At 52.0% G+C, this 14,643-nt stretch overlaps 1 protein-coding gene across 4 annotated transcripts in view; it reads right to left on the bottom strand.

Moving 5' to 3' along the window:
* LOC102689574 (semaphorin-3F-like) overlaps nucleotides 1-14,643 on the bottom strand; it is a 58,301-nt gene that overhangs the window by 5,244 nt on the left and 38,414 nt on the right. For all 4 annotated transcript variants that reach the window (XM_069184646.1, XM_069184632.1, XM_069184640.1 and 1 more), the window contains 15 exons: nucleotides 8,450-8,610; nucleotides 7,668-7,730; nucleotides 7,162-7,281; nucleotides 6,259-6,352; nucleotides 5,218-5,337; nucleotides 4,633-4,772; nucleotides 4,436-4,550; nucleotides 4,032-4,101; nucleotides 3,792-3,936; nucleotides 2,580-2,802; nucleotides 1,918-2,006; nucleotides 1,562-1,603; nucleotides 606-763; nucleotides 402-469; nucleotides 112-245 (listed from right to left, as the gene is read on the bottom strand). In XM_069184646.1, the coding sequence (XP_069040747.1) occupies nucleotides 112-245; nucleotides 402-469; nucleotides 606-763; nucleotides 1,562-1,603; nucleotides 1,918-2,006; nucleotides 2,580-2,802; nucleotides 3,792-3,936; nucleotides 4,032-4,101; nucleotides 4,436-4,550; nucleotides 4,633-4,772; nucleotides 5,218-5,337; nucleotides 6,259-6,352; nucleotides 7,162-7,281; nucleotides 7,668-7,730; nucleotides 8,450-8,610 (1,742 nt within the window). The remainder of the gene's footprint in view (nucleotides 1-111; nucleotides 246-401; nucleotides 470-605; nucleotides 764-1,561; nucleotides 1,604-1,917; nucleotides 2,007-2,579; nucleotides 2,803-3,791; nucleotides 3,937-4,031; nucleotides 4,102-4,435; nucleotides 4,551-4,632; nucleotides 4,773-5,217; nucleotides 5,338-6,258; nucleotides 6,353-7,161; nucleotides 7,282-7,667; nucleotides 7,731-8,449; nucleotides 8,611-14,643) is intronic.

Below are 14,643 nucleotides of genomic sequence, written 5' to 3'. Positions count from 1 at the left end.
GGGAGAGGAGAGGGAACAGAGTGATGATTGGTACCCCCGGTTACACAGGAAAACCGCGAGAAGCAGGGGGAAGGAAGGGAGACCCGAGCGAGGCCCTCTCCAGTCTCTCACCACTTTCCGGCGCTGCGCGCTGTCTCTCTGGAAGAGCCACTTGACGGTGGCCTGCGGCGATCGCGGCTGGCACTCCAAAAACGTGCTGCTGCCCTCCACGCCGAACTGGACCGTTTCCCGGAGCCGATTCTCCACTGGGGACAGAGGACAGGGTTAGGGCTCCCTTCCTTCCGCTGGCCCCACCCCCACCTTCTTACAGCGACGCCCCAGGAACAGGGCAGGAGCGCAGGGGCCCCCGGCCGCGTTCACGGGGTCAAAGCGGGTTCCCTGCAGCGGGCGTGTCCACTTGCCTTTAGCGTTGAAGCCCCGGCACTGGCGCAAGGGGTCCCCGTGCTTGATGTCCTGCCGTCGGCTCCTCCTGCCCAGGAGAAAGACAAGCAGGGGTCACCCGAGAGCAGGACACGGGGGTACAGGGCAGACACCCCGGCCGTTCTCCCCTGGAGGGCTGCCTGGAAGAGCTGACCTAGACGTACTGGAAACCCAGGGGTCCTCACCTCTTGGTGGCGGGGGTGAAGGCGGAGCAGCTTTCCCCGTCCCAGGCGCAGTAGGGGTCTCGGGCGAGGCAGCAATCCGAACAGGCTTTTCCGTAGGCACCACAGCGGTGCAGCGAGACCTGGGAGAGCCCGCTTTCTGACGACACGTAGAGCTGTTGCTGTGGGCGGGAGTGAAAGACAGGCTGTCAAACTCGGACCCGTGTCCCACCACACAGCCCATGCTGCTGCGCCTCTGAAACAGGCATCCTGATAGACGCCCGAGCGGAAGGACCCATGAGCTCACAGTCTGTATCACTTACAAGGCAGCAATGAAGTGAGGAATTAAATCAGTACAACAGACAGCCACTGCTTCTAAATTCGCACAGCTCATTTAGAATTCTTCCTCTCGTACAAAAATCTCTTTACAATCTTTGACAAACCTGCTCCAACAGGATCATGTTGTTTTTTTTCTGGGCCATAATGAAAGTCCTACTGAAAATTCAAGATCTGTAGACTGCATGCACTGCTGAAAAAGCTGATAATCCACAGAGATCACTGAGATTTAGATTGGGCCATATGCTAAAATAATTTCAAAATAAACTTGCAGATTATGGTCACTTCAAGAGTAACTGCAGCTCTTCTCTTCTCTTCTCTAAAAAAGAACAGGTTTAAGCTCCTTTATGAGAACCTCTGTCCTTGTGCCTCTTTGCAAAATACTGTGCTTTGAAGTTCATCAAATTATATCAAAACATGCAAACGAGTCTTCCTTAAAAGCGACCGTTCAGTGGCGCTGTACCGAAGCAGGACGTCCTGAGAGTGTGTGGGTCTGCTGTCCCTGCCTGAGCGGCCCAGTTCCAGCGCGGGACACTGATGCTATGTGTCCCATAGGGGGCAGCAGTGCCAAGTGACCATGAATCGGTAAGAGAGGTTTGCCCAGAGCCTGGCACTCGCACCCAGGGCCACAGAGCTCAACTCACCCTTTTGGATGATATCCTCATCGTTCTGACTGGAGTTGGAGTCTAAAAAAAACATGACATAAAAGAAACATTAAACTAAGGATAGTGATGATTTTTACTGCTACTGTTGTCACTGCTGATTCTACTGCAATCAAGAATCTCTCCACCAGCAGGTATGAGAGTTCCCTGAAATAGATCCTCTTTCTTCTGGCTGCTTCTTACATTTGTTTATATGGGCTCATTTGCTCTTGGTGAGGCCCTGCAGTGGTGTTAAGGGACTGGGCTTGGTGAGGCCCTGCAGTGGTGTTAAGGGACTGGGCTTGGTGAGGCCCTGCAGTGGTGTTAAGGGACATGTGGTGCAGAAAGAGAGCTGTTACCCTGAACACTTCCACCTCCTCCAGGGTGAGCTCCTCAGTGGTGCTGGGGTCCTTCGGCAGGACGATGACCTTCTGGACGGTCCCCCGGTCTAAAGCAGAGGGCAGCAGTTGGGGGAGAAGCAGTTCAGAGGAAGTCATGTCTGTCCAGCAGTGTAGCAGTTTAACAATGAGCAGCTCTTCCACCAGTCACCCATCACAGAGCCTCTTGTTCCTGGGGAGGGTCCAGGCAGCCCACCCCACAGGCTTAGGGTGCAAGCCGGGGTACACTCAGGACGGGACGCCAGGCCAGTGTAGGACAATGAATAGATCATTGTCTATTAAATTCAGCCTCCCTTATACTATTTATACCTGCAAAGGCATTTAAAGACTTGAATATAAAATGGCACCTGCAACTGGCTTAGTCTGTTTCTTGTACCTTCCTCTGTCTCCGTTTCATTTTTTCATTTTATTACCGAGACAAAAATAATGCATTGAGCCACCAGTCTCATATAACATATATTACACCAGCGTTTAAGTCCAGGGAGGTCAAGGCCCTCTCTGGGCATGAGCTCTGTACAAGCCTGCTCGAGCAGCAGGAGGGAAGGTGTTGTTATTGCTTGCAGCCCCGGGGAACTGAGCTCTAAACCCCTCTGTAACTGAGGCCCTGCTGTGCTCTTCCTCACCTGTGCCGAGGAAGAGGACCTCATATCTCCCATCCACTGCATCCACCAGGTCCACTGCTATAGTGGTGAAGCGGTAGTCCACCCCAGTCCTCACCACCAGAGGGCGCCGGTTCAGAGGGTAGACAGACAGGTACATCAGGGGGTGAGTGCGGATGAAGTTGACCACCTCGTCTGAGAAGTCTTTGGTGGTCCGGACCCCAGGGGTGAAGGTCCCGCCAGGACACTGAGAGCAGAGGGGAGCAGAGAGAAAGACCAGGTGTTAGACAAAGGCGTGCAGAGAGAGAGACAGTAATTCTGGCACCACGAGGCCCACCGGTGCCCAGAGATCCCCTCAGCCAGCTGGTTCCCAAGCTCACTGACACCAGCCAGCCTCAGGACAGCACAGCTACAACACTAAAGGTCAGGGGCTGAGGATACCACAGGCCCTGAAGAAACAACACACACTCAGGGTGAATTAGTGATTCTGGAACTAGTTCTTTTTTTTTGCCATCAGAAAGGTTTGCAAATGATGAAAAACCATCATTTTTAGTCTGTACACCAGGTGGCGTCCCTGATGGGTTCTTCAGCAGGTCATATGGAACATCACCCTCAAGGCCTTCGGGCTCCCCACAGGACACGTCCATTTTCCCAGGCTGCCTCACAGGCACGACCACCCCTGTACACATTGGCCAGGTGTATGACCAGGGTGAGAGTCAGTGACCACAGAGTCAATGAACAGCCTGGCCACAGAAACTGCATACAGGCAAACCTGGCTGTCCAGAAAAGACAGCCTGTGTCCCACTGTCAGCAGATTCACGTTGTGCTGCCGTGGAGTAATACTCTGGGATTAGACAACCCAAATAACAATCTCTGCACAACTGCCAGAATCACAGGAGTTATCAATCCTGCTGGGAGAGGAAGCTCAACAGAGTTTATAGCCCAGTATAGACAGCCTGAGGAACTGAGAGTGAGCCTCTGTGACAGAGTGACAGAGTGAGTAAAACAGTTCGACAAGGGGCACAGAGTGTTCGGGGAGCGAGGATTTCAGATTTTCTGTCTCTTCTTTAAACTGCGAAATCCTGCATATCTTCCGTTACATCCAAAATCAGGTGGCAGCAACAAAGGGCGACCTTTTGGACACGGCTGCGAGCTTCATGAGTGTGTTCCAGTCCCACACAACGCAGGCTGCGGCCTTGAGACGAGTAAGCCATCCCGCCGCACGCGTGTACTTACGGTGCCCGGCCGTGGGTAGGGGATCTTCCCCGCGTACGGAGTCCACTGGTAGTTGTGCCCATGCTTGTGGGAGAAGGGGCCGTTGAAGACGTTGCGGATGTCGGCCATGGAGTACACACACACCGCCGAGCCCTTGAACACGGAGCTGCGGGCAGACAGACAGGCAGGCCGGGTCAGCGCTCCAGGGGAGGGCAGGCCGTGAGGCGTCTGCCCGAGACGACACGCATCGTGGGGACTTACCCTGCGGTGGAGAAGACTGCGTACACCACCGGGTTCCGCTCGTCCTGAGTGGGCTGGATAAACACGTCTCCTGCGAGGAGACCACGGCACAACACAGACACGCGCATCAGAGTGGGGGAGAGGGCTTCCACAGCCCGACCCCCGCCACTCTCTGTGCAAAAAAAGTGCTTCCCATCCTCCCTCTTAAGTAACTGGATACCGCAGGAGGTGTAATAGTGAATCTGGAGTTTGTGTGAGCGTGAGAGAGGCAGACAGAGCTCCATTCGTTATAGTACAGCTCCATCAGGCTGAATGGACACCACCAGCTGTACATGAACACTTTCTAGCACTGCACTGAGCCTGGGAGACAGAGGAGAGGGTCAGAAATGAGACAGTGGGATTTATCCTACGAAACACCGTCTTACGCAGCTCGTCGAAGTACGTCTCCACGCCATCGTCCCCGATGACCGAGCACACCAGCCTGGCCTTCAGGAAGGTCGTCCACTTGTTCACCAGTGACCTCTGACCCCCGTCGTCGTTCTAGGACAGAAGACATGGTCACACGGCTGAAGGAAGCTGGTGCCAGGATTTTCAGGCAGCAGGACGGGGGGGGGGGCCTCACCAGGCAGACGCGCCCCACTCTGGACAGGACGCTGGGACTGCTCCCGGACTCCAGCGACTTCTCCCGGAAGAAGAAGTACAGCTTGTCGTCGTTCTTCTCCGTGCTGTCTGGGATCTTCCGCACCTGGATGAAGACAGGCTCTGAGGAGCAGAGAGGGACACAGGGATCTAGTCCAAAAGGCAGGTCTGCATTCCTCCTTTTCAGAAGGTACTGTTCCTCATGATTCTGTCCTCCTTTTTTGTCAAAATCGATGGTTGTTTCCCCTTTCAGACTTGCCATTTATTGGCACTTATCATTTCGAAGGGCGTTATCATTCTTTATGATCTACACATCTGCTGGGGTCTGTATACGGTGCAGCTAACGAGTGTTTGAGTCATTGAAATACACTGCCAGATGCACAGGAAGCATAATGAATTCACGATAATGTAATTAGAAAGTTACACAGTGCAATAACAGCTTATAACTCAAATACTGCAGTGCAGGAGCTTTCCTAGTGTGGGTTTGTACAATAAAGTGAAGAGACTAATGCAATGAGGACTGCTTGTGTCTGGCTGCTGGTGGGACAGGGTGGGCGATGGCCCTCACCATTAAGCCAGCGAGAGTCGTACTGTTCAGTCCTGACTGCTGGCCTGCTGCCCATCGTCCTGAAAATGGCTGCGTCCGTCCCCATGAAATCAACATGGACTCCTGCATAGAGATTCCCACCTGGAGACAGAGGACCAGAGAGGAGAGGGATAAGGACTGGTGCATCTCTCTCTTCCACAGAAAGGGCTGAGCATTTTTACAGACACTTTTGTCACAAACAACTGCCGAGGTTTTTGGAGCCAAAGGACAAAATGTGAACTCTCTTTCCTTTCCTCCTGCAAAAATACTGTTAAAATCGAATGTTCCTTGGCTTCTTTTTGAGGTTGGAGAAGGGTGGTCGAGTTCTGAAATTTTGCATAAGAGCAAAAGTTTTCAAAAGCCATCCCGCTACCCTGTATATCAAGGTTTTCCTCAGCCAAGCGTCTACAGCTTTTTCTAATATACTCACTGATTTACGCAAGGTTACATTCTGCAAAGCCTTTCATGAGCCAAAATTGATATGAGTTCGAATCCACTCTTACACTGTAAATTCACTGTTGTTATTTTTATTAGTAGTAGTGTTACACTAATAATATTAGATTACATCTTTCACATCACTAGAGTGCACTGCAAACACATGGCAGAAATTATTCCAGGCTCAGAACGCTGACTGCAAAGCGCAAGATGGCTGCCTCTTTAGCTATGCACTACGGGAAATGTTCACATCTGGAGTCCTGGCTTGGCAGATCAGCTGAACTCTTTCACCGACAGAGCTGCAGGTGTCCCTCCTGCCACAGGGGGGCACTGTTGTGTGACAAGAAACGCCAGACAACAACAGTGCAGACGGCAGTCTGAGACCCAGACTGAACCCTGGAGCCACTCCGGTGTCTTTGCATCAGTACTAATCTCAACCTCCCTCCTGTGCAAGTGGCTCCAGCAGCAGTGCTAATGTTCCTCAGGGACCGGCACCCGCTGGGCTTTAGGTCCTAGATCACACAGGCCCGAATGGCTGGTACTAGACAAGACAGGTTCGTCAAAGGCAGCACCATTAGGGATTCGTACTGATGAGCGCAGCAACACTCTCCTGCCGGGGATCATAGGGACACTTCCCCTTCCCGGACTCCATCTTTCCAGGCACGAAGCGGAACAGATAGTCCTGCAGGCAGAGAGAGAAACAGATGAGGGGGCGTCAGGCCTGCAGCAGGGGACTCTGGATTCACACAGTACACTCAGTACAAACCGCAGGCCGCGAGCGGGGTGTGGATAGCAGCACTGTGACAGTGCGGACACACGGAACACTCCACCGCAGACCCCTGTTCTCTCCCAGACAGCCGAGCCGAACCCCGAGTGGGGTGGTGTCAGAATATCAGCCTTTTCAAATTTGTCTGACAAGTGATTCCATCCATCAACAACCCATCCACTCAACCGTAATGCATTCATAATTCATCCATCATCCACCTGCCCACTAATTCATTCATATATGAATCATCCATCCAGCCCATCGTTTATTCATCTATAGCTGCTTGATCACATGGTACAAGCTGGCACACACACTGGACAGGAGGCGGGTACATCGCAGTGGACAGCTTGGAGACACGTGTAAATATGGCCAACATGTCTAGGACTTTTTCTAGTCATTCAGAATTCTGTATGAAGGAAATGTGAATCTTTTAACAGTTTCCATAGGCTGTCTCACGCCTTCTTTCATAAACCACCATCAGCTCTCCAGATTCCTGCCAGTTTTCAGTCTTTATTGATTTTACTGACTAAGAAGCTTAAAGTCTGTATATCTGCATGAGGAGATTGGCCAGAATCATATCTACACATGACCAGCTTGCTTGTTAGTTATGTGCCTATGCATGTAACACAGTGCTCTTCCTTGATATTTTTACTGGTGTGTGTGCCCTGTTTTTCACCATGCTCTGTGTGCGATGGGGACCAGCCTGGCGCTGCGCTGAGCCGTACCTCTGCCCTCCAGCCTCTGTTTATGTAGGTGCAGACAGGGCTGTAGGCTCCTGTGCCACAGCTGTACAGGTGGGTCCTGTTCCAGGGCTCAATCAGACGCACATAGTTGGCACACTCACCCTGTGAGGACAAGGAAAGACAGGATTACAGTGTGGAGTCGGAGCAGAGAGGCTGCAGTGCTGGTATTCACCATTGAAAGACCCGTAAACCTGCTGGACGGGGTTTGTGGAGTCCTGAGTTACAAGAGTCTAGCATCAAGGAGTCCCCTGGTGCAAATTGAACTCTATTTACAGTACCATGAGCTCTCACAACTGCACATACAGTATTCAGGTGTTGACTGCTGTAAGACAGTTTTCAAATTTCCAACTGAATGAGAGCAGAGCAAGGATAATTTAATGACTCAATATCTTTTTTGTTATCTGGGCTTGATTCTCGGCAGTGTTATATTTTCATCAGTATGCCCCCAGACTGCAGCCCTGCCCCCTGGAAGGAAGAAGAAGGCTCACCTGTTCCCCTTTCCCTGCCATCCTGCACTCCGCTTGCCTCTGGGTGGAGGCAGGCCAGTGGATCTGAGGAGCAAGAGGGAAGCAAGCACTTAGCCAGGTCCTCTGAGGGAATGGCCACATCCTGCTGGTCTTATAATCTGCCGATTTCTGAAGCAATTCACAGGACACAGTGCATGTGGAACACACACACAAACATGCAAACATGTACGCACACAAAAGACACACATACACAAACACACTCAAGCATGCACCCTGGTATCCTGGTAAAATTTCCCATTGGCCCTTACTAATCATGGCCTCCTAATAATCCCCCTCTGTGAATTGGCTTCATTACTCTGCTCTCCTCCCCACTGAGAGCTTGTGTGTGGTGAGCGTTCTGGCGCACTATGGCTGCTGTTGCATCATCCAGGTGGAGCAGCACATTGGTGGTGGTGGAGGGGAGCCCATTACCTGTAAAGCGCTTTGAGTGGAGTGTCCAGAAAAGCTCTATATAAATGTAAGCAATTATTAATATTACGCACGCACAAACATATGCACACAAACATGATCAAACACAACACATGCACGCACACAAAAACATACATAATCATGCACACACAAACTTATGCAAGCATGAACGTTTACACAAACACACTTAAGCATGCATGCACACACATTCACACGCAAGCACGCACACACAGACACTCGTGTGCACGAACACAGACAAGCATGCACAAACACATTCACAATCCGAGGCAGCCAGTCCTCGCCGTGCACAGTCACACACGAGCGCAGTGTCTTACTATGAGCGGCTCCTTGTTGATGTTCTGCATGTCCAGAGCCACCACAAACTCCCGGCTGCCCAGGTACAGGCGGCCCTGGTCCTGGTCCATCAGGAGAATCCGGTAGTCGCTGGTATTGAAGGAGAAGCTGAACGGCCGGACAGTCCGGGTCTCCAGCAGTTCTGTGACAAACACAAACCCCCGTCAGGAGAGAGAGACCCCCAGCCCAGGAAGCCACTAAGACACCAGCAGCATGGAGCTTTGATCCACTTTGAGTTTTTTATGAGCTGCCTGCTCTTGTATAGGACAACCCCATGCTTGGCAACAACAGCCAGCAGCTCGTACAGCCTGAAATGAAACTAATGGAGAAAGAAGGGCACCGTTTATAAACTCGATGCAAACATGAAGCTGATCTCCAAAACCCACTTATCAATAAAAAAAAACACTAATCAATAGTGAGGCACGCTCTGGATAAGGCTGGAGTCATTATACACAAAGTCATGTTTCCTTGAACCCATCACAGCGGAGCTCCCCGTCACTACAGAACTGCACTGGTCCTTCAGAAACAGAAGAGGGCGCCAAACAGCCAGGCAAAGAGCTGCCAGTCATTATGCTCCTTTACTTCATCGCGGGTTTAACAGAGCTTAAGCAGGTGTGGAGATGAAAGACAAACTGAGCCGCTGGAGCTGCAGTGTCAGAGAGGAATCGCTGACTTTAGCCATAAATCCCTGTTGATGAGGGTGCGATGACAAAGACACCGCAGGAGTGTCTCTCCTGATAGACATTAGCAGGGCTTGTTGGGGGACGGCACTGCCACATACATCATGCTCAGGCTCCTCCTGTCCTGTGAGCTGTTGCTGTCCCCTCTGCAGGGCTGATCGGCTTGAGCTTGACAGAGAGGCTCAAACTGGGGGCGCCTGTGGGTATCCGAAGGTCACCCTGCGATCCTGGCGTCCTTGGACAAGCAGTGCCACCTTCCTGGGAACCTTCTGCTGTGCTGCCCAGAGGAGCACTGGCACACTTCTGCATCCTTCTCTGCACATCTCCGGGCTCCAGCCCTGCGGAGGACGGCCTGACTGCCCCATCTCCGCCCTCTCTGGACCAGGACAAACAGCGACGGACCACAGGCTCAGCACAAACACCAAAACCACGCGGCTCTTTAGGACCAGAGATGGGCTGGAGTTTGGGCTGAGACAAAGGAGGCTAAGGACATTCCTCAAACAGCAGCTTAGCTGGACAGCAGCTCAGAATCCGCTGGGCAGAGGCAGATCGTTTTAAAAAACGGTGTGGAAAAGGGTTTTTCCTCGAGCAATCCTGGGGCGAACTGAGACAGCAAGACTTCGGCAAAGAATTAGAGACAAGCTGGTGGGGGGAACAGTCTTATTCTGCTAATGGAAGACATTGCTCAGTGCAGTCCACAGGCGACACGCCCCAGTGACAAGAAGGCCACCTTCCGTGGAGCAGAAACACAGCACCAGTGTGGGTTAGGCTCTGGAGGAGGGGTCACGACTCATAACTGGAAGGTTGTAGGTTCAAATGTCTGGCGGGACACTGCCATTGTAAAAGCACTTCATTGACCTCGCCTGTAATAACACTCAGCTGAGGAAATGGGCAAAACTGAATTAATAGTAGTGAACTTCACAGCAGGAAGATCTACCTGCATGTGGAGAAAAGATGCTTGTTCAAAATGAATCTGCAGGCAGCCAAAGCAGATGACAAGCCAGCATGCAAGATCACAGATCTTATTAAATTCCACTTTGAATTCACACCATCTGGCCTCCCTCATGTTCGTCCTTAATTCACCTGCTGCAGCCGTTTCTCTTTTGCCCCCTGATCTGCTGGTGCAGAATGATCACTCCCTGGTCTCCCTGGTGGAGCTAGTGGTGCAGGGTGCCTGCTGTGTGTCTCCCTGGGGGAGCTGAAATGCTTTATATCCCCTGGATATTCTTCCCCTAGAAGTACGTAAAGCTACAGCCATTAGTGCTGAAAAAGCGTTTTGGCTAGACGATCGTTAGAAGACCCGGATCATGTCAGTTACGGACATCTTGTAGGCAGGTCAGTCAGAGGTCTGCTGCCGAGTCGGGTCGGTGTCCAGCAGTATTTTATGCGAGCCATGACTTCAGAGGAATCAGGCTCCACTCTCCCTCCATAAACAAAGGTTAGCAATGCAGCAGATGGCTGGCAGGCCGGGGCAGAGGAAACCCCTATAATGATGGCTTGGCAGCTCGCTCAGCATGTAATGGAAGACATATTTACACAATCAAGAAACTATCTTCTGCTGGGGCTTCGTGCTCATGGGCTGCCCTGCGCAAGTCCCAGCCTCACCCTGAGCCCCCTGCCAGCGTGCCCTGGCAGGGGGCAGCCCTCCCGGCGTGATAGGGCACGTCTGGTGTCCTCAACAGACTGCGGATCATGGCTTGAGAGTGACAAACAAACTCCCAAGCGGCTTTCCTCCCTGCAGCTCAGCGAGCTGGCTGTCAGGCCCCAGGCAGAGCTGCCAGTGTTCTGACAGTGCTCCTAGCAGAGCAGGCTGCTTTTAAATAAAGCCAGGCAGAGACAGACACACGACCGGGGAGCTCTGGCTGGCCTTTCTGTGATTAATTTGGTCTCTGATTTTGCTGTTTTCTGATCCCTGCTGTTTTCTGGGATGCCTGCAGCTCCGTCCCTAAGTCAGTGGCAATGTGTGGCAGCCTGTGTGTCTCCGCCGGCTGCCAAGGACGATCCAGAGAATATCCCAGGAATCCCGCGACCAGGGGGTCACCGCAGGGCCCGAATGCCACTGCCCCAGCGTGGAGTTCTATTCTCAGGGCCCTCTCATCCTAATCCAAGAGGGTTTATCCCGAAAATCCACCCCTCTCTTCAGACACGGAGCGGGGGCTGGTGGCATTTGAAAGGACGCACCTGCTGTTTGAAAAGGTCAGGACAGCGTCTCCACCGCTATTCCAGCAAAGGTGCTTCCATAGGTCTCCCAGCTCCAGCACTCAACTGCGCCGCTGCCCGTCACCTTGTCTCCTTGTCTGTAAAGCCACTCGCAATTATCCAACAGCAGCACTGGTCAGTCTCGTTACATTCGCAATGAATGTACTGTACTTAATTGCAAACATGTACCTTCACTCTGCTGCACCCTAGTGACAGCAGTATTAACACCTCCTAGTCTGAAGGCCGGGCCTGGCCAGGTCCATAAGGGGAGGCCTCCAAGGAACACCTGTTTGCTGCTGTAGGTGGCGCTGGTGGACCCGCAGGTGGTGCTCTTCCCTCCGGGCCTGAAGAAGACCTGGAGTATTAACCCCTGTGTCCTTGCTCAATCCAAGTCTGGAAACCCGAAAGTTCTCACTTTATTCAACTGGTGCAGCTGTACCAATGTGGTTCACCTGGTTCACTTCTATATGTGAAGCACTTGAGGGGTCTTTGGGTTGAAAAATGATATAAAAATTTGTGCCTCAATACTTCTGGAGTAAGAGTCTGTAGGATTTCTAAAAGTAATTCCCAGCTGGGAAACATTATTCCGCTAGGTTCTGGACCTGCAGAGCAGAGAGAGGTCCGGTCCAAAGGAAGAAACGATCTGGATGGTAGAACCAGACAATCAGTCTGATTCCTCCAGTCAGGCACCTGTGACAGCTGACCGACGGTCAAGAAAAGGCTTGGGCTGCTGTCAGGTGACCAGTCCTTTAGCAACAAAAGCCAGAAGATCATCATCCACGTGCTGCACAGTGACCTGGCATGAACCTGGCGGTTCTGCTGGATGCGCTGGCGTGGCTGGTGAGCAGGCGGGACAGCGATTCGTAAGCCAGACGAGGCGCACTGCGCGTGAGCTCCAAGTGAAAATCCAGACACAAACGCAGCAGGACGGGCGCAGTTTGGGCAAGCTTGCCAATGCAGGGCCTAACCAAGGTGCTCGTACTCGTGTTGAGGGGTGCGTGGAGAGGTCCTAGCGAAAACTGGGCAACCCTGCCACAACCAGGGGTGCTCATTTTAATTTGGCAGGATGCCGTAAGACTGGACATTAGGAGCTGTGCTTTAGGACCCGAGGGGGGGGGGGGGCAGGCAGCCCAATGTGGGGGGATTATCTACTGCAGCGTCAGAACCCCCCCTCCTGTGATCTAATTAGCTCGTTCCGGGCGAAAGCAAACAACAGGGTGTGAAATATGCGCCTTGCGGGGCTTCAAAGAGAGCCGGGGATTATCCGGCGATCCAGCAGAGAGCTCCACAGCTCCCAGACTCTCTTTCGGAAAGAGACTGTCAACTACCCTGCCGCTGCCTCGGGACTCCGGAGAGGGACACTGGAAAATTCCCGGAAAGGCAAGGAAAAAAGGAAAATGACAGATCCAGATGTAGCGGTGCGCGGCTAAGTGGCGCCTCCAAAACTGGAGACGGAGAATTCCATGGAAAATGACCTGAAAAGCCAGAGCTGTGCAGGTTTTACAGGAATCGTTGACTGAAGTCCTGGGACATTATGGGGATTGACCTATTAAGGCAGAAGTGGGTTCAAATACCTAACTGACTCAATAGAGTCTCAATATTTGGACAGTAGATTACCCCAGCACACTGTGCAAGGTATTCCTGGCTACACAACGGCTAAGCACCAGCATCTGCCTTCCTGTGTCCCCAGACATCAGCTCGCTCGGCGTATGTTTAACACAGCAGCTCCAGAGACACACCTCTGTGTAAAGACAAAGCAGTACCGCACACAACAGACCCCTCCGAGGACAGGTGTGAATGAACGAGTCAGTACGATTGTGACTGTAGTCAGTACATCCTTAAGATCCTTAAGATCCTTAAGGTGAAAATGTGTCTTAAAGATACTGTAGGTACGGTATATGGTATGTGTAGACCAATTCATTAATACTGCACTAGTAACACGCCGCCTTAGAGCTCTTATTTAGAGGCCGGTGAAGAACACAAGAACAAGAACAAGTTTAGGAGCATGAGAAGTATTTTGGCCCAGTAATGATAGAAGCAAACATCGCTAATCAGGGACATTTCACTGAGCCTGGAGGTGAGGACTGGCCTTGTGGAAGGCATGTGTTGCTGTGGCTTTAAACTGGCGGGCTCCTGGGAGATGTCCCCTCACCAAGGGGGGTGCTCCCTGCAGGGCCTGTGTATTAAAAACAAAAAAAAGATCCTCCAACACGCGAGAGCCAACTGCATGCTCCAAAAGAAAATCCTGAATCCGTCTTCTTCCCCTTGGATCTCTCCGAAGTCTGTCCCAGGGGGCTGTGCAATTCTCCGCATCAACCGCAGGACACGTCACTGACATGTATACACAGCTGTGATTGATACAGGCTGCATTCTCATAAAGGGTTTAAACGACATTAAACCACAGCTTGCAGTCTGAAGGTAATCAACACTTCATTATCCTAGCCATGCAAGACAGGAATCTAAACATTTACAATCTAATAACATGTTAGAAGGGATTAAAAAAAGTCATAAAGTCAGGGGTCACGTTCGTCTTATGGTCTGGATCATGATCCTGCTGCTAACATCTAAATAACGTAGAGAAGAAGCTCGTTATCATTCGATGTGTGTTGTTCCCCTTTCACTATTTATACATAGATTGAATTCACAGCCATCTGAAACTCCAGATATAAAAGGTCATTACACAGTTCTGGGTTTGGTTCAAATCCACGCCTGCATGGCTGCAGACTGCTCTGAAACGCTTCAGAATCGCCCAGGTAAGGCAAGGCCTTGGGCTCACCGAGCACCACAGAAGAAAACTGAACAGACGTTTCTAGGCGGGGCAGGCAGGGCAGGTAGGGCAATCGGGGCAGGCAGGGCAGGGTCCCGGGGCTGGTGAGCGAGTTGCAGAGCTGATGTTACCCCCTGTGGCACGAGACAGTGCAGGACTCACAGTGATCCACTGTGTAGGGAGCGGTGGTGGGTGTGCTCAGAGCTCAGAGCTCACCAACAGGAGAACAGGAGAGGTCATTCTTTACACAAAGGGTGGTGGGAGTGTGGCAACAAGATACCATGCCAAGACGCTGAAGCCGAGACCCCGGTTTCTTTCAAGAAACAGAGGGAGGAGATCCTGGGATCAACTAGCGACTAACTACCAAACTGGCCGTCTGTAAGTGCTGTCCTGCTCGCCTGCCTGCTTGCACACCCCAGGAAGGCAGAGGTCCCAGCGCAGGCAGCAGAAGCACAACCCCCCACGGGTGGGATTGAAGCCGGGCGCTGGTCCCTACAGAAGGGCACTCAGTACCCAGGACTGCAACATC

This window comes from Lepisosteus oculatus, chromosome 2, assembly GCF_040954835.1.
Source record: "Lepisosteus oculatus isolate fLepOcu1 chromosome 2, fLepOcu1.hap2, whole genome shotgun sequence".
In the NCBI taxonomy this organism is placed as follows: Eukaryota; Metazoa; Chordata; class Actinopteri; order Semionotiformes; family Lepisosteidae; genus Lepisosteus; species Lepisosteus oculatus.
Note: the sequence above shows the minus strand (reverse complement) of the source record. Positions and strands in the feature narration are given on the sequence as shown.